Below are 18,678 nucleotides of genomic sequence, written 5' to 3' on the forward strand. Positions count from 1 at the left end.
TCCTTTAGCCTCTGCTGGCCAATGAACATTTCACCAGGTTACCTGAGATCCAAGGCATGGAAGACCTTCCATGCCACCTTGCTTCTTGTGTGGGGACCGGTTGCATGTTGGGAACTTTTGAGAACTTTAGGATTGTCCTAGTCTTTTACCTCATGGAGCTCAGGCCCCAGAGTCGGTCTGAATGCGAGGCCCTGACCCTATCCTTGGGAACACCACTGTCAGATCCAGTGGTAAGTGACAATCTTACAGAGGGTTCTAGAGCGCTGAATGGGGACATGAGTGTCTGCTTAGCGTTTAGCTGACCCTCAGTTCTGGTTTTTGCTTTACTGGTCACTTCTGGTCTAATATCATGACTCCTGTATTACTGTAAAGGAAAGAGTCTTTGGAGCCAGAGACGTCATTCAGATCCTTGCTCTTACTCTGCCTGCTATGTGACCTTGGGCAGGTCTCCATATGCCTCAGTTTCTACAGCTGAGCAGTAAGGATATTAATACCTACATGATGAGATCATGAGATGTTGGTTAAATGAAAGTTCTTAACATAAAGGCTGGTTTCATTGTCAGTACTAGCAAATAACTTATCTCTCCCTGCCTCTTTCCCAGAATTTTTTTTTAATATGTATTTTTAAAGTTTTATTTATTTAGTTTTAACCGTGCTGGGTCTTGGTTGCTGTGCAGGCATTCTCTAGTTGCAGTGAGCAGGGGCTGCTCTCTAGCTGCAGTACATGAGCTTCTCATTGAGGTAACTTCTCTTGTTGATGAGCACAAGCTTTTAGCATGCAGACCTCAGTAGTTGCAGCTCATGGGTTCAGTGTTTGTGGCTCCCAGGCTCTAGAGCACAGGCTCAGTAGTTGTGGTGCACAGGCTTAGTTGCCCCTTGGCATGTGGGATCTTCCTGGAGCGGGGATTGAACCTGTGTCTCCTGCATCCACAGGTGGATTCTTTACCACTGAACAACCAGGGAAGCCCTTTCTCAGAATTTAAGGATGATAAATGCATAGGCTGCCTAGGAAAATGTTGCCAAAAGATTCTTAAATCAACTATAGTGAAGGAATGAATTTCACTAGCTATGAATATATATTATGTTGCAATGAGTGAGTGAGTGAGAGTCGCTCAGTCGTGTCCAACTCTTTGTGACCCCATGGACTATACAGTACATGGAATTCTCCGGGCCAGAATACTGGAGTGGGTAGCTATTCCCTTCCCCAGGGTATCTTCCCAACCCAGGGATTGAACTCAGATCTCCCACATTGCAGGTGGATTCTTCACCAGCTGAGCCACAAGGGAAGCCAAAGAATACTGGAGTGAGTAGCCTATTCCTTCTCCAGCGGATCTTCCCGACCCATGACTCGAACCAGGGTCTCCTGCATTGCAGGCGGATTCTTGACCGACTGAGCTATCAGAGAAGTATAGCTGTTGCAGTATGTCGTCTTTAATAAATTAATGCAAAGGGTTTCAGCATTACTATCTTTGTCACTACTCAGGGCCATAAACAGTTATTAAACTAGAACATTTTGACAGCATAATGCTGGTCAGTTCTGGTTTAGTGTGACTTGCAGCGTGTAGGATCTTAGTTCCCTGACCAGGGATGGAACCCGTACCCCTTGGCAGTGGAAGCACAGAATCCTAACCACTGGACCACCAGAGAATTCCCCCTCCCTCCCATTTTTTAAGTTGGTGAATTCAGCATTGAATCAAATTCTACATTGTGTCAGGGAGATGACTAAAATGGTTTGAAGATGTATTTGACTTAGCTTTGGTCCACCATGTATGAACCTGGATCACTTATATAAAAGAATCTTTTTTCAGACTAGTAGAAACTACTGATTATCATTTTGCTTCTTAAATCCCCAAATTGACTACTTTGTCCCTGGGTTGTGGTAATATTTGTAAGTCATGGCAAAATGTGAACTTGCCTTCCTGGGAATGCCTGCATTTGCCATTTCAGCTGTTCTTTCTCCTCATCCCCCAAATTTTAGAGCTCAGTGAGGGTTGGTCAAGGACTAGGGGCAAGGAAAAGTAGATCAATGAGGAAGATGCCATTCTCAGTGGTCACTTTGTTAGAGTATGTGATGTTGTTTTCGGTTTAATGCTGCCTTGTACGCAGAATCTTATAATCTTGTAAAAAGAAAAAAGTTGACAAATGCTAATTAGAAACACTGTCTTGAGTAGCATCCTTAAAAGAATGATTTATTAGGTTGCAAGGAAATTGGGAAGCCTGTGTTGCAATTTTGATCATTTAGATTGAACTTTGACAAAATTATTTTTTAATTTCTAGTAATCTTGTTGCAGTTCCATTTAATCAGAGATGACTGCTGATAAATATTATTTAGAAATGTGGAAAGTTCCCTTTGTCCATTAGAGCAAGGATTTTTGACTGTCTTGCTCACAGAGGTACCTCCAGCTCCTACACCAGTGCCTGGCTGTGGGCGTTCAGTAGGTGTGGAATGAATGAATGAATAGTACGCTTACACCATGTACTCTTTCCATAGAGCTGTGGGTGTCATGCTGTCTTGTCAGGTAGGTTCAGAGCAGAGTTGCCCAGGAGGGGTTGAGGATGCCTTTTCCAGTAGTTTTATTGTCAAAGTTAATAATGCTGGGTGTGTTTGAGGATGGTCTATATTTGAGGAAATGAAAAGAGGGCATGGAAAGCTGTCTCTTCTCTCTTCGCCAGAGGGATGTGTCTGAGTGTCCAGGCCTGCCTGGCTGGCTGTTCATCCTGTGTGTGAGGGTAGAAACAAGGCATGGGCTAGACTAGATGACCGCATCTTGAGGGTACATATTCGCTGAAGAATGGCTTCCTACTCCCCAAACACCTGCAGTGGCAGAAGCCACTTCACCCCTCTTCCCTTCTCCATAGCAATGAGGCTGCTGGTCATTTCTTTGTGAGACTCCAGGAAATGGCCCAGCTGGCTTGGCTTATTCATTTCCTTGTCAGGAAAGTCGATGTGACCTTGACCGTCAGTGGGAGACCTGCAGCAAGTACATTGTGTGTCTGGCTGGTTTCACTAATGATTGAAAAGTACTTTTGGCAAGTCACCTTGCTGTAAGTGTTATGTACTGCTAATTTATTGTCCTCAGTAGAAATGAAAGATAATAGAGGTGAAAAATAATTTGCAAGAATCATTTTTTATTTACCTGGGTCTGCCCAGCACAGTGCCAGTCCCACGGGGGCCTTTGCTGAGTATCACTGAAAGAAAACTGTTGCAGAAAATAAAAAGATGAGATATACTTGCTTTGAGTGATGGAAATATCATTAATCTGCAGCCTAGAAAGTTATTAGAAAGTAACTTTGGGTTTACAACGTTCCTCTGAAGATTGTTCTCCTTGTGCATCGTTTCTGCAAGTCCAAATCCAAACACAGACCCTTGCTACTGTTGTCTTTGCTAAAGGTTTCACGGCTGGAGGGAGTGAGTGTGACCTGCTGTTTAGGGAACGCTAGCCAGTCAAGAGCTGGCTTACACTGCTGACTGGGAAAAGTCAGGTGAGGACGCCAACCCTGGGGCCTTTGCTTCCTGTACAAAAGCTTGCCTGTAGAGAGCCATTTCTCCATAAACTGCACTTAGAGAAGAAAGTCTGACAAACCTGAGGTAGTGAACTTTTCAGAAGCAAGAGTCAGTTTAAATATAGAGATCTGCTTCACTGGCAACTTGGAGGCTGCGGTGGGACTTGTTGTACCTTTTGTAAGACAAGTGAGGAAAGATGTTGGCACCTGTACATGCAGTCTGTTTATGAAACATAAACTCTCCTGTCAGAGCGAGGGCTCGAGAGGTCAGCACCCAAGGTAACATGTCCTACCTTCGCTGGGAAAGAGGTGCCTCTCCCAGCCCTCTCTGAATTGCATCCATCTCTTGAGAAAGTTGGAACAGCCAGGCACGGTGCACTGTTGAGCACGGGTTCTGGCAGAGGTGGGGTGGGGAAATTTCTGTGAAACTGACAGCTCCTGGGCCCTGTTTTCTTAACCAAGGAGGAGAAACAATTCCCTGGGAGCTCTTAGAATCCCGTCATTATTCAGAGAAATGTAGCTCTTTGCAGCGTTAAAACCTTGATTTATGTACAGTCCAGCCTGCTCAGAGCCAAGGGGAACAAAGGGGAGGGGGCAGCAGCCTTGTCCCCCCTCACTGTCGGCTCCAGCCCTAGGTGGGTCCAGAGCTGGACTTCGTGGGTTTGCAGCACATCCTTCTCAGTATTCTACAGCAGCTGTCTGGAGTTTTTTCTGCCGTGCCTGAACTGATGTCATTTCCCCCTTGGCAGACAGCTTCAGCTTTGCTGCGTCTGAGATATGTCACGAGAAGGTGGGGGTGGGTCGGAGCCAGGCGGGGGGAGCAGCCAGGAGAGCAGGAGGAAGAGTGCCCGCTTGGTCCCAGGACTCTGTTTACTTTTTCTTCTTTGCTAAGGAAGGCCGGGTAACCGGGAACGCTGAGCACCAGACCCGCCAGGGGAAATGCTCCTTCCAAGACCTTAACTTTTCAAAAGCCCTTTGTTCCCAACGTTAGTGTGGACGATGCTCTTGCAGGATGCCTTTCCTTTTGGGTCTTAGACAGGTAATGAAACGGGTGGTCTGGGGATTGGGTTCGGAAAGGGAAGAGGGTGGGAGCTTACTTATCGCACTCCTGCTTTGGGTGGAGGGAGCCTTTTAGAAAATGTCTCGCAGTTATAGCAGGCCAGCTCCCTTACAGAATTTTCCAGGCTTTTCTTCCTGCTTTCTAGTTGCTTCTTACTCTCCTGGCCACCGGGTTCTTAACCCCCATGTATCCCTGAGCTCTTGCTGGATTATCTGTTCTGATTTTCCATGAGACACCGTAAAACCATTGCCAAAGCCTTAGTGAGGAAACAGTTGAGGGGTGAGGCCGGGAGGGGGAGAGGCGGAACAGGATTCCTGATCAAAACCCCTTTTATTCCTTCTCCATTTTGATTGGGTTAGTGAGCAGAGATTTCTTCACAGTTCTCTGCTTCTGAAGAGATTCTGAGTTGGGGTGGGGGGCCTTCTTTTAAAGGGAAGGGCTCCTTTTAGAGACTTTCTCCTTTTAAGCCTGTGGTCAGGGCTGTGGGTCCGAGGGACGTCCTGAATGTCTCAGAGGGGTGGGGGTGGGACTGACCACACTCTGGTCTTCCTGATGGATTTTTCCAAGTCAGCAGACCCCTGTGGCAGAGACTTGAGTACTTTGCGAGCCGCCGTTTGAAGTAGGGGCACTTGAGTTATAGCCGGTAACCTAGTGTGGAATGAGAAAACAGTAGCGACCAACTGCGGTCTTCTGAGAACACAGCTGTTGCCAACCACTTGTTCCAGGGCTTCTGAGATCAGGCCACCCCCGCCCCCTCTTTGGTCTGAGAGGCATGTCTGTATCGGAATGTGTAGCTGTAATCAGCAGCGGCTGTAAGCGGGGGTGGGGACAGACAGACACCCTTCTGCTGCCTGTTCCTGGGTGAGAAAAAGCCACAGATGTGATCAAACCAGAGTCTTACAAAAGAAATATATATGCTTCTAGGGACTGCTGTTTAACCTCACGCTTAGAACAGGGCTAGAGTGTCCCTTGGGTGGCCTGAAATTCTCCTAAAAGTAAGCTTTTCTGAAAAGCTCCACATGTTCTATTACTGCTTTTGTTACTGTTCAGAGTTCCTTTGATGCAGAGACAGGCAGAGAGAGTGGGGACCCGATTGGAGCACTTCCTCTGTCCCTCAGGAAGGGCTGTCCTTTTGACTTGTGGGCAGAGTAAGCCCTGGCGAGGATTTTGAGCAGTGTTGGAAATAGGAAGCATCTCATGCTATGTCAGCAGGTGGGGAATAGCAGCTGGAAACTGCCTGGTACAGTGGAAAGAGTAGGCCTGGGGAGCCAGAAAGACCTGCCTCTGTATCTTGGCTCCCCCGCAGGGTCTCAGAGGCTGCATAACTGCTCTGAACCTCGTCTTGAAAATAATAAAACCTACTGGAAGAGTTATTGGGAGAATTTGACGGAAGAATGTATTTAAAACACTAGCACTTTGGCTAACTGAGAATAGGCATTTAGTAAAAACATAAGGAAACTAGAAGCTAGAGGACTGCTAGCAGAGGTGGAGGATATGATGGCAGGAGCTCTTGCCCTGGGATTTGGACATTGTTTGTTGACTGCGACTTAGGAGGCCGTTGCTTCCTGTAATCCGTACTGTAGTAATTACTATAATCTGTGCCATGTCCAGTAACCTCCGCACAGTTGAGTGAGAGGATGCAGAGCTGGGTGGCATGGCATGAAGGACTGGGTTGGTTGTGGGGAGCGTCTCAGAGGCTGCACAGCAGGGGTGAATCTGCGTTCTTGTTTCTGAATGGGTTCCTGGTAGAGGGCTGGACTTGAGGACCTCCTGAGGCCCTTTCTACCCCAGCCTTCTGTGATTCAAACTTGGCCTGTGAAAACCCTGAGTATCTTTGGTAACATAATTTTGTATATTTCCAGTATTTCTGTGTCTGACAGTGAAGCTGTGTTCTTTATTGGAGCTATTTGTAAACGCAAGCCTTCTAAAAATTACTTGGTGATAATTCTGTTTTTAAGAAAATGACACAAAACATATACGCTATTAGTCTTTATCATACATTATGTGTGTGTGTGTGTGTGTATATATATATATGGAGAAGGCAATGGCACCCCACTCCAGTGCTCTTGCCTGGAAAATCCCATGGGTGGAGGAGCCTGTTAGGCTGTAGTCCATGGGGTCGCTAGGAGTCGGACACGACTGAGGAACTTCACTTTCACTTTTCACTTTCATGCATTGGAGAAGGAAATGGCAACCCACTCCAGTGTTCTTGCCTGGAGAATCCCAGGGACGGCGGAGCCTGGTGGGCTGCCGTCTATGGGGTCGCACAGAGTCGGACACGACTGAAGCGACTTAGCATAGCATATATATATATATATATGCTGCTGCTGCTAAGTAGCTTCAGTATATATATATATGCTGCTGCTGCTAAGTCGCTTCAGTATATATATATATGCTGCTGCTGCTAAGTCGCTTCAGTATATATATATATGCTGCTGCTGCTAAGTCGCTTCAGTCGTGTCCGACTCTGTGCGACCCCATAGACAGCAGCCCACCAGGCTCTGCTGTCCCTGGGATTCTCCAGGCAAGAACACTGGAGTGGGTTGCCATTTCCTTCTCCAATGCATGAAAGTGAAAAGTGAAAGTGAAGTTGCTCAGTCGTGTCCGACTCCTAGCGACCCCATGGACTACAGCCTAACAGGCTCCTCCGCCCATGGGATTTTCCAGGCAAGAGCACTGGAGTAGGGTGCCATTGCCTTCTCCGAGAGAGAGAGAGAGAGAGAGAGACACACACACACACACATATGCTTTCATATATTATTTCCCTCCTAATACACGTAACACACCTATCTTATGTGGATTGTGATTCTGTTTCTCTGGTAGTTGTGCTGAGGCTTACAGAGGTAAGCCACTTGTCCAAGGTTGATCAGCTAGCTAGGGAAACTAGCTAGGTCATTAACGTTTATTTGTTTTTGGCTTTTTTTGTTTGGTTGGTTGATTGGTTTGTTTTGTTTTAAATATTCAAACCCAGGCATTTTGATTCCAAAGCCTGGTGTTTTCCTTGCTATCTACCAGTGTCTATGAAAGTGGAGTTGGATTAATGCATTGCTCCCGCCGGGGCATGTTTTCTGAAGTTTATTTCTAGGTGGCCCAGGTACCAAATGAGACGCGTGTCTCTGGGTCCCCTTTTGCTTTTTACTCTGTGGAAGATTCTCATGCACATCGCATCTACTGAATAATGCCACTGCACTTAATGAATGTGGATCTGGCACAGAGGATAAATAAAGCACCGTGCTTATTCCTAGAAATCACACTCTAGTGCAGTAGTTCTCAAATGCATAAAAATCACCTAGGAGTGGGGTGATTAGAATATAGATTCAGTAGGTGTGGGGCCAGGGCCCAGGAATCTTCATTTCTATTAAGTTCCCCAGGTGGTTCAGACCTGGTAATATCTGGCCACACTTGGAGAGATTCCACCTCAACTTGGCCCACACCCCTCACCCCCTTCCCTGCACTTTAGTAGCTTGGATATAATGATAAGACAGTGTGCTAAGCCTGAAACAGAGGACCGCCAGGGACTAGGACAGCAGAGGGTGGGAAAGCATCAGGCTTGGGGAGCAGGATGGGCACGGAAGGCTTTCCTGAGAAGGTGATACTTGACCTGAGTCTCGAAGGATGAGTAGGAGTTTACCAAACCTATGAGCCGGGGAAGGAGCATTCCAGACAGATCAGGTTGGGAGTGTTGTTTTTGTTTTCTCCTGCAGATGAGAAAGGACACTGTCATCGATGAGTCTTGGTATTAGGTATTCCTGAGATAAGACCAGGACCTTGCTTCAGCAAGTACTGGTGTCCTTTATGACACAGAGAAGGAAGGAAAGCATGAGGGGCCTCAATCCAATAATGAGCGTGGCATGAATTCAGTGTCTATAAAGGGCAGCTAGGCCTTGTTGTTGTTTAGTTGCTAAGTTTTATCCTGCACCTCTGACTCTTGCAGCCCTAATGGACTGTGGCCCACTAGGCTCCTCTATCCATGGGATTTCCCAGGTGAGAATACTGGAGTGGGTAGCCATTCCCTTCTGCAGGGGATCTTCCCAACCCAGGGACTGAACCCATGTCTCCTGCATGGCAAGTGGATTCTTGACCACTGAGCCCCCAGGGAAGCCTTAGGCTGTGTTCGTTCTCCAGTTAAAGGACAGCTAAGACAACCCCCTGGAAGCTACAGGGTTGACTAGAGAACAGTGTTTGTGCTTATTGGGGCTGAAGTTCTGAAGAGAATCACCTGCTGTACTTTGGGCTGTGGCACCACATGGTGCATTTTAGGTAGAACATGTAGTTGAGCATGCCGTCCCTTCCTTATCTGGCAAGATCAGAAAATGAGTTTTCTGGTTAAGAGGGAATCTATCCTGTATACCTAGCAGATGGATTACTGATTTTCAAAGAACAAGATTACAACAGAATGTTCTTGGTCTGCTGATTTGAATGAGTTCTATTTCATGTTTAATTCAGAAGGTATTGATTTTATAATGCTGGAAGTTCTTGTGACCAACATCTCTATCTGAAAAGTATTGAGCACCTGTTCTATTCAAAGCATGTTGTGGATACAAAGGGGTAGAAACTTTATCCCCGTGCTCACAGGTAGGGGGCGTAGAGCGAGCTCACGGATGGTGGAGCTTTACGCAGGTGGCGGCGCGTGACGTTAGGAGCGGAGCGGCACGGTTCACGGGTGGAAAGGTGGCTTTTGCAGGTGGTCCTTTCCCCAGTCCAGTGGTCTCGGTTGTTGCACAGCAGGTGTGTGGAAGGACCAGTGCGAGTTCTAATTGCTGGAATGCAGCCTGGATCCATCAAGACGATAATTTATATTCTGCACCTCGAATGTTGCCTTTCTCTCGGAAAATTATCCCCTGAGATGTCCTCACTGAGGAAGTGTGATGATCCCTGGTAGTGAAATAAGTCGTCCCCAGCGAAGCTGTGGTGGGTCTGGGCCCTTTCAGGCAGTGTGCCCTTCCCAGGTTGGAACGTATTGGGTAGAGGCACAGGGGGCTGTTTACTTTTTTTTTTTTTTTTTTTAATTTATTTGTTTCTTAGCCGCACTGGGTCTTCGTTGCTGCGCGGGCTTTCTCCAGTGGGGCTGAGCAGGGGCTACTCTTCGTTGTGGTGCGTGGCTTTCTAGAGCACAGGCTCAGTAGCGGTGGTGCAGGGACTTAGCTGCCCCGCATCTTGTGAGATCTTCCTGGAACAGGGGTCAAACCCATGTCTCCTGCACTGGCAGGTGGATTCTTAACCACTAGACCACCAGGGAAGTTTTGTGTTAGGCCCTTGCATGGCCTGATGCTGAGTATGACAGAGTAGCCAGAGTGCTGAACCCTAGTTACTCCCTGGACACAGTCAGAAATCTTCGGGACTCCCTAGGACAACGCTGAAAGTGCTGTGAGGGAGCCGCAAGTGGCGAGGGCATGCCCAGGGAGAGGGCTGAGGGAATTTGCTAACTTCTAATTTAACCCCTACACTGCCGGCCATGATACTTCGATTATTTCATCATGACAGCCACCCATGAGGTAGGAGTTCTTATCAACTTTCTCGTATGAGGCAACTGAAACTACGAAGTTAACTCTTGGAGATCACAGAGCTCCGGTGCGGCGGTGGCAACTCTGGAGCTAGACGTCCTCAGTGTCGTCTCTTCTCTTGCATGTCATAGGAGGAGTCTCTGCAGCAAATCTGCTGTCAGCCCACCTCCCCACGGCCCTGTTCCTCGTCTGGGATTGAGTTCCCAGTCACCATTACCCTCCTGTGTGGGCTTTTTATCCTTGAAAGTTATGACCAACCTAGATAGCATATTAAAAAGCAGAGATATTACTTTGCCAACAAAGGTCCATCTAGTCAAGGCTATGGTTTTTCCAGTGGTCATGTATGAATGTGAGAGTTGGACTGTGAAGAAAGCTGAGTGCCGAAGAATTGATGCTTTTGAACTGTGGTGTTGGAGAAGACAGTTGAGAGTCCCTTGAACTGCAAGGAGATCCAACCAGTCCATCCTAAAGGAGATCAGTCCTTCGTGTTCATTGGAAGGACTGATGCTAAAGCCGAAACTCCAGTACTTTGGCCACCTCATGGGAAGAGTTGACTCATTGGAAAAGACCCTGATGCTGGGAAGAATTGGGGGCAGGAGGAGAAGGGGACGACAGGATGAGATGGCTGGATGGCATCACCGACTCGATGGACATGAGTTTGAGTGAACTCCAGGAGTTGGTGATGGACAGGGAGGCCTGGCGTGCTGCGATTCATGGGGTCACAAAGAGTCGGACACAACTGACCAGCTGAATTGAACCTAACCAGGTTTAGGACATAGTAAGCGAGACCCTGCTTGAGGGAACTGGCTTTAAATAAAGCAGCAGATACCAGGGTAGCACTTGTTTGTACTACCAGAGGTGGAAGCTAAAATTCGTATTGGAACTGATTTGTAAAAATCTGTGACCACTACAAGCGAGAGCTCCATAAACACCTCAATTCCCTCCTGTCACCTAACAGAAAGGGTGGTTCTCATCCAAGCCTTTCAGGTGACTTTTTTAAACACCCGCTCCCCACCCCCCACCACCAACCGTCTCTGTTGCAAGAAGCTGCTTTTTTAGAGGAATGTGCTTGTTTTTCATCACATTTCTGTTATCAAAGCAAAGAGAAACCAGCAGACTGGACAAGTAACTCAGTGGAAAAGAAGACTGTATCTGCTGATTTTGAAACTTTTATCCAGAATGGCGCCAAAGAAAACATTCACTTCCTCCAGTAATATCCCATGAGTTTGATCCACCCCCTCCCACCCCTTTTCCTTGAAGAGGTAAATTTTAGTCTAGGAAAAGAGTAATATAGGGCTACTTGGGGGGAATAAAAACCAAACTGCTATAAAGTTTCTTCCCCTGCCCTGACTCCCTAACACCTGGATGACAGTTCCTCCTTGGCACTAATCTTAATTCTATTTATTGATTTGTAGTAACAGTGAGTTGAAATGCCCTGCAAATTTGACCTGGTTTAGCCATTTCTGCGCTTGCTCTGTAGCCATTGCTCCTCTGGGAAGGGCTCAACTGGACTTGAACCTGGACCTACCTCAGGAGAAGCATCTGTTGCGAAAATGGAGATTCAATGCAATGTCACTTGCTTGACCTGTCTTGTTCTTTTAACTAAAAGAGATAGGAGGGGCAGTGGCAGAAAATACACACTCAGGAGAGAGGGAGATAGGCATTGAAGACCGGCAGCTGGAGTGTGGCACAGTGACTTCTTTACCTGAAAGTGGTGAATTGTTTGCTGGGACTGAGTTGCATAGAAGACATTGGTTCCCTTGGGCATTGAATAAAGAGATTCAGAGTATTCTTTATTGTTTGGTTCTCTTGCTTAACACACATGTTCTCAGGAGCTTCCACTGAACTGTGACACATGGTCTCATTCTTGGTTTCAAATATTGCACAGCCTATCCTATGGTTTTCTTCAAGGGTTTGGAAATCCTTGGGTTCTCCCCCACCCCAGGCAGTAGTGTGAATACCTATGACCTCCCACTCCTTGGGGTGTGGTTCTGGAGTGTGGTGAGGCAGCCTCGGATAGGCTGGAATGGGCTGCCCACAAAAATAGAACGTGCAATCATTTCCCTGCCTTGGGAGTAAGTTTCTGGGTTGATGAACCAGGCTCAGACTGTGCTGGGTTCCTATAAGCCCAGGGAGCCATAGGTCGGTCTCAAAGGTCTGTCTCAAGTCATCATGTGAAATTTTGTTGCCACGGCCCTGACCTAACCCTTGGAGGATCCCTTCACGCGGCTGCTTATACAGTGTAGCTAAGAGGCGTGGGGAACATGGGGGAGGAACAGCCTGTGGGGTTACTTCATCGTCAAGTCACCAGGATGAGTACTTCCTGAAGGTTTTTGTGTGTCTAATCCTTCGCTGGGTAGGTGCACTTGTGAGATTGACTTCATCCTTCTCTTAGGGAATTTACAGAGTGGTCGGGGAGCCCAAAGGACAATCAGGTGACAAAGACTGGATGCCACATGATTCTGCACTGAGTTGTGTGGTTCAGTTTGGCTGGAATGGTGGTTCTGAACTAAGGGCAATTTGTCCCCTCCCCAGGGGACTTTTACCAGTGTTTGGACATTGTTGATTGTTGCAACAAGTAGCCAGGGGTGAGTGGGGTGTTGATACTGGCATCTAGTGGATAGTGGCCAGGGATGCTGCTGAACATCCTATAATGCACAGGAGGGTCGCCGCAGCAAAGAATTCAGTTCAGTTCAGTTCAGTTGCTCAGTTGTGTCCGACTCTTTGCCACCGCATGAGCTGCAGCACACCAGGCCTCCCTGTCTAACACCAACTCCTGGAGCTCACCCAAACTCATGTCCATTGCGTTGGTGATGCCATCCAACCATCTCATCCTCTGTCGTCCCCGAATTATCTGACTTCAAATGTCAGTACAGTTGTCCCTCAGTATTCACGAGAGTTTGGTTCCACAAGCCCGGCAGATAACCAATATCTGAGGCTGCTCAAGGCCTCCATGTAAAATAACTGTGTGCACTTGGCTTTCAGCATACGTAGGTTCTGCATCTGTGGATTCGGCTCTCTGGGATTCATCCTGCGGGTACCAAGGGCTGATGAGCCAAGGTGGAGACAGGATGGGCGGAAAACTACTGCTGCTTGGTGCGTGGCACTCTGCTCAGGAGGCAGTCACAAGCCACAGGCCTCAGCGTGGGCGAACGGAGATGTTCTAATAAAGAGGAAGGAAATAGGGGTACTTTTTCCTGCTGCTTTCTAAGCAATATACATTATCTGCCCACAAGTTGAGAATCTTAACATCTTGGTTGCCCCAATCAGCAGGAACTATGCCTTCTCAAGGACAGGTTTAGAGTTCAGTTTTTATGGCCAGTAGATAAAATCAAACCCTTTTGGAACTGATACTTTATCTCTGAAAAATCTGAACAACCACCTCCAGAAGGGTAGACTCTCAGAATTGCCCAAATATCAATAACTTTATACAGCTTAAAGAACAATTGTTGTTTAGTCACTCAGTCATGTCCAACTGTTGTGAGCCCACTAACTATAACCCACCAGTCTCCTCTGTCCATGTGATTTTCCAGGCAAGAATACTGGTATGGGTTGCCATTTCCTTCTCCAGAAGATCTTCCCACCCCCGGGATGGAACCTGCATCTCCTGCTTGACAGGCAGATTCTTTACCATTGAGCCTCCTGGGGAGCCCTAAAGAACCATTAGGCTACAGTTATTTTAATAACAATCCATATTTCAAGCTGGATGCCTATTGCTGTGGCCCTTTGTTGTTCAGTCGCTCAGTTGTGTCCGACTCTTTGTGAACCCATGAACTGCAGCTCCGCAGGCTTCCCTGTCCTTCACCCTCTCCCAGAGTTTACTCAAACTCTGTCCATTGCCTCCATTGAGTCGGTGATGCCATCTAACCTCACTCATTCTCTGTTGTCCCCTTCTCCTCCTGCCTTCAATCTTTCCCAGCATCAGGGTCTTTTCAAATGAGTCAGCTCTTCCCATCAGGTGGCCAAAGTATTGGAGCTTCAGCTTCAGCATCAGTCCTTCCAATGAATATTCAGGATTGATTTCCTTAGGATTGACTGGTTGGATCTCTTTGCAGTCCAGGGGACTCTCAAGAGTCTCCTCCAGCATCACAGTTCGAAGGCATCAATTCTTCAGCACTCATCCTTTTTAATTGTCCAGCTCTCATATCCATACATGACTACTGGTAAAACCATAGCTTTGACCTTTGTAAGCAAAGTAATGTCTCTGCTTTTTAATATGCTGTCCAGGTTTGTCATTGCTTTTCTTCCAAGGAGCAAGTGTCTTTTAATTTCATGGCTGCAGTCACCATTCACAGTGATTTTGGAGCTCAAGAAAATAAAATCTGTCACTGTTTCCATTGTCTCCCCATCTGTTTGTCATGAAGGAATGGGACTGGATGCCATGATCTTGGTTTTTTGAATGTTGAGTTTTAAGCCAACTTTTTCACTCTCCTCTTTCACCTTCTTCAAGAGACTTTTTAGTTCCTCTTCACTTCCCTGCCGTTTGGGTGGTGTCATCTGTATATCTGAGGTTGTTGATATTTCTCCCAGCACTCTTGGTTCCAGCTTGTGCTTCATCCGGGAGGGCATTTCGCATGATGTACTCTGCTTAGAAGTTAAATAAGTAGGGTGACAATATTCAGCCTTGATGTACTCCTTTCCCAATTTTGAACTAGTCCATTGTTCCATGTCCAGTTCTAATTATTGCTTCTTGACCTGCATTATAATCTATCTTTGATAACAGAAAAGGGGGATGCTAAATTCCCCTTCTTCTAAATCATCTGGTGTCTCTCTTAATCTTTAGATGTCAGGTCTTAAAATTCAGAAAGTTCTTTAAGGTTATTCAGTCTTTTGAAGAAAGCCTCTGGATTCTGACGATTTTAAGAAGTCTTGTATCTGTTCGCTCAGGGGTAACATTTTTAATGTAACCCTTTTTTGAGGTAGAAGCCAGTGGTTTCCTTGAACTTTCTACTGGCAATAAATCTCTGGTACTGGTCTCTAGTGGAGGAGGGCACGGTAACCTACTCCAGTATTCTTGCCTGGAGAATCCTATGGACAGAGAGCCGCAGGCTACAGTCCATAGGGTTGCAAAGGGTCAGACGTGACTGAGCACTGGTCTTTAGACAGTCAGGCACACAAGACAAGTCCCATTATTATTAATATTTCTTTTGCCCCCAACAAAAGCTTGGTGCAGTGATATGGAACTACTGAGGAAAAAACAAGGTTACATTTAGAATTTTGCTTAAAGTGAAGAAGGGCTCTGAGACCCCACGTGTCCTTCACTGTCCAGTGAAACTGTAGTGAATCTTTCTCAAATTACATCAGCAACAAGTTAACATGCACCTTCAATATTTCATATCCCCTTGAAAACTGCACCTCTTTTTGGGCAAAGTGATCATTTGATTTGATCAAGACATGTTCAAGGTAAAGCAAAGACTTTGATGAGCTAGGGCCCAGTCATGGAAAGAATACTGAACCGAAAGTCAGGAGATCCGAGTTTTGACAGTCTCAATTCTGTCATCTGCAGCCTTAGGCTAGGTGTCAGTTCCTACTTTGTAAGATAAGGGTGGTAGCACTTCTGATGTCTTGTTGGGTGCTGGCTGGCAGGCTCAAAGGTGAGGCTGACTGTTCAAGAAATTTGAAAAGCTTTTGAGTCCTGTAAAAATGCGTATTATATAAACTGACTAGGTATGTGTGTGTTGTGTATATAACCATCATTGCTTCAAATTATGACTCTGAGGCTTTGCCACATTATTGGGGGTGGGGGGCGGAAAGGGAATGAATTCTGTTGATTGGACTGTATTTGAGGCACAAAATGAACCTGAATATTTTAGGAAGATTTTCAGCAATAAGAACTGAAACAGAAGCTTTTTTTTTTTTTTAACCTAACAGTTTAATAATTACAACGTTCCTCAAAGGCAAAGTCCATGTCTTATCTGTCATTTTTGTGCCTGTCAGCATCCAGCATGAAAGTTTAGGATAACTGCTAATTATTCAGGTTTTGTTCCCACTAAAATTCAGGCTTTAGATCCAGAAAACTTGTTCTAACTGTGTGATCACTCTGAATCTCGGTTTCCTGGTTTCCTGTAAAAAGACAGGAATATTTAACTTGGATAAAAACGCCCAGCCAGATGCTTGATAAACACAGGCACTGGGCAGAACTTGGTTCTCTGTCTCATTTCCTGAGTGTTGTGGCTGGAGGTTTTCCTGACTGGCTAGAGATCGTCTCCTGAGTCAGAGAAGAGGGACCCTCCTCTTTGTCTAGGTACCTGTTTTGTGTGGCACTTGTAAGATGTAGCTGGAGCCTCGGTCTAGAGAGTTCAGATGTCTGCCATTCATATTTGGGCCTCTGAGCAGGCCTTAGCCTCCGAGTGAGAGGATGAATGGGGTATTACTGAGCTTGAGAGCAGGAGGAGCTCATCAGATGCCCACAGGGGCTAGGCAGTGACATGCTTGAGTCAAGCAGATGCGGTTTCTGGACAGTAGGGATTTTTGGACAGTAGGGGTTTTGGGGAGGCCGAGGTGGAGCTAGAGGCCATGTACATCTGTAACCCTATCTAATATGGCCCCGGGATTTTCAGAAGCTGGAAATCAGAATTTCTGTATGAATCCTTTTCATTTTAAGATGTTGAGAGTTAATTTCATTTTCCTTTTTTATTGTAAAACAAAGGTACCACGTGGACGTAGAACTCAGTAGTGGCCCTTTGTGGCCCATGGGTGAGCAGTTTGCTATCCCTGCTTTCAAACAGGAGGGGCAGTGATACAGCTAATACAGAACGCAAGGACTTGCCCTCCTGACCAGCTGTGGAGACACTATAGTAGAATTGCCTTCCTGTTCTCTGAGTACCGCTTGCTTTGTACATGCTCCCTCCTATTTTGTCCCTCAGCTTTGCACCAGCCCTTGCTGAAGAAGGCATACTTCTCGGTGCATTTATTCTATGGCAGAAGAAGCCAGTGATGAGGGATTGCCAGGATACCTCAAGGGAGAACTGTTTTTCCTCGTAAGTGTCCAGGGGTGAGAAAGTGGCAGGTTAACCCAGTGTCCTGAGCTGCTACCACCGGCCAGACCCCACAGGCCTGCATGCACTGGGACATCAACAAGTAGCCTTTAATAAAACCATGGTCTATGTTGCAACTTCCGATCTTTGCTCTGGGATTTTCCTACCAGGATCAAGTGGCTTTTTCTGAGTTTGTTATTCAGGTTCCTAACAGCAACACAGGAAATGGGTTTTTATTTCTTTGCTGGCTGCTCTGTTTGGGGGCTGTTTAATGAGTCTCCAGTTGTAGTGCAGCTTTGGTCGCAGCAGGACTGGTGTGGATAGCAGCTTACCTGACCTTTCACCTTTTTAAAAAATTATGATTATGATCTGTTTGTATTTTTTTATGAAATGAGACAGGAGAGCATAAGTAATTTTATGTGCTATGTTTCTAAGTGACAACTCTTGAGGGTAACTGTTGGGATGTGTTTATGATTATAGAAAGAGATATAGTGGAAGTCTATCTCTTCCACTTTTAGAGGTAAAGAAATGTGTATGCTGTACGTTTGTTATAAATTTAGGACAATGGTTGTTGAATTTAAATATATGTGAGCATAACCAGGGGAGTGTACTTTTTTTTTAAACTTTTTATTGTGTAGTATATTGTAGCTGATTAACAATGTTGGGAGTTTCAGGTGGACTGCAAAGCTGTACATATACATGTATACACTCAGGAGAGTGTATTTTAAAAGGCAAATCTTCAGCCTCTACCCCCAGAGGTTCTCAGTCTACATTCTTAACAAATATCCCGAGTGATTTGGGGCCTGTGGACCATACTTTGGGAAATGCGTCTCTATTTTGTTGCCTTTGTTGTCTAAATATGTTCATGGCCACTTGAGGACAGATTCACTTATTTGTGAGATGCCCTGGTTTGTTCTCATTCACTGTGTTGTGCTACCTCAGATTCTTGGAGAGAGTCAGTCTCTTGAGAGTCCTACAGAGAATTGTTTAGGAGACCCTCACAGGTTGACATACAGGGACCAAGTCCCTACTGCAACAGGGGTCCCAGAAACTCCTTCAGCAGCACACACTGCTGCCAAATCTTGAAGCAGCTCCCCACATTGGTTGTAGGCTTTTTCCAAGTGTGTCACTAGCTCCAGGGTTTAGCTTTACCCTTTAAAGTACTTTACAACCAGCGTATGGGAGACTGGGTGCTCCTAGCCAGGAAGCTGGAGCTTTGAGCCCTTAAGGGGTAAAGCACACTATCAAATCTGAGGGCTGAGGTTGAATCTTACCAGATTAGATTTATTGACTTGATTAGAGAAGCATGCCCAGGCTGTTTGTCCTTCCGGAAAATGACTGAGCTCAACAAAATAGCATAAAAATTCATTCCTAGTACCCTAGTGCATACAAAACAGAATCTTGGTTCACATCTTAGCAGGGGCTTGCCCCTTATTAGAAAGGAAGAAACCATAGCTAGCAAAGCTTAAAGGAGTAATTGTCATGTGTAATATACCTTGGGAAGAATACAAAAGGAGAATGTGACAGTCCCTACTGTCAAAGGGAGACTAGAGAAACACCTGGGAAACAATGGGCCAGGACTCCTGTAGAATCATCCCTCTGCCTCACTTTACTTTCCTTCATCCCCAGCTCT

General features: G+C 46.2%; 1 protein-coding gene across 3 annotated transcripts in view; it reads left to right on the forward strand.

Annotated features, from left to right (window-relative positions):
• WBP1L (WW domain binding protein 1 like) overlaps positions 1-18,678 on the forward strand; it is a 61,298-nt gene that overhangs the window by 19,989 nt on the left and 22,631 nt on the right. The window contains exon 2 of one of the 3 annotated variants that reach the window (XM_055560857.1): positions 1,256-1,303. The exons of 1 other annotated variant lie outside the window; for it this stretch is intronic. In XM_055560857.1, coding sequence (XP_055416832.1) covers positions 1,256-1,303 — 48 coding nt within the window. Of the gene's footprint in view, positions 1-1,255; positions 1,304-4,329; positions 4,544-18,678 lie in introns of those variants that run through there. One more of the 3 variants, XM_055560859.1, reaches the window with a different exon arrangement.

Source organism: Bubalus kerabau, chromosome 22 (assembly GCF_029407905.1).
Source record: "Bubalus kerabau isolate K-KA32 ecotype Philippines breed swamp buffalo chromosome 22, PCC_UOA_SB_1v2, whole genome shotgun sequence".
Taxonomy (NCBI): domain Eukaryota; kingdom Metazoa; phylum Chordata; class Mammalia; order Artiodactyla; family Bovidae; genus Bubalus; species Bubalus kerabau.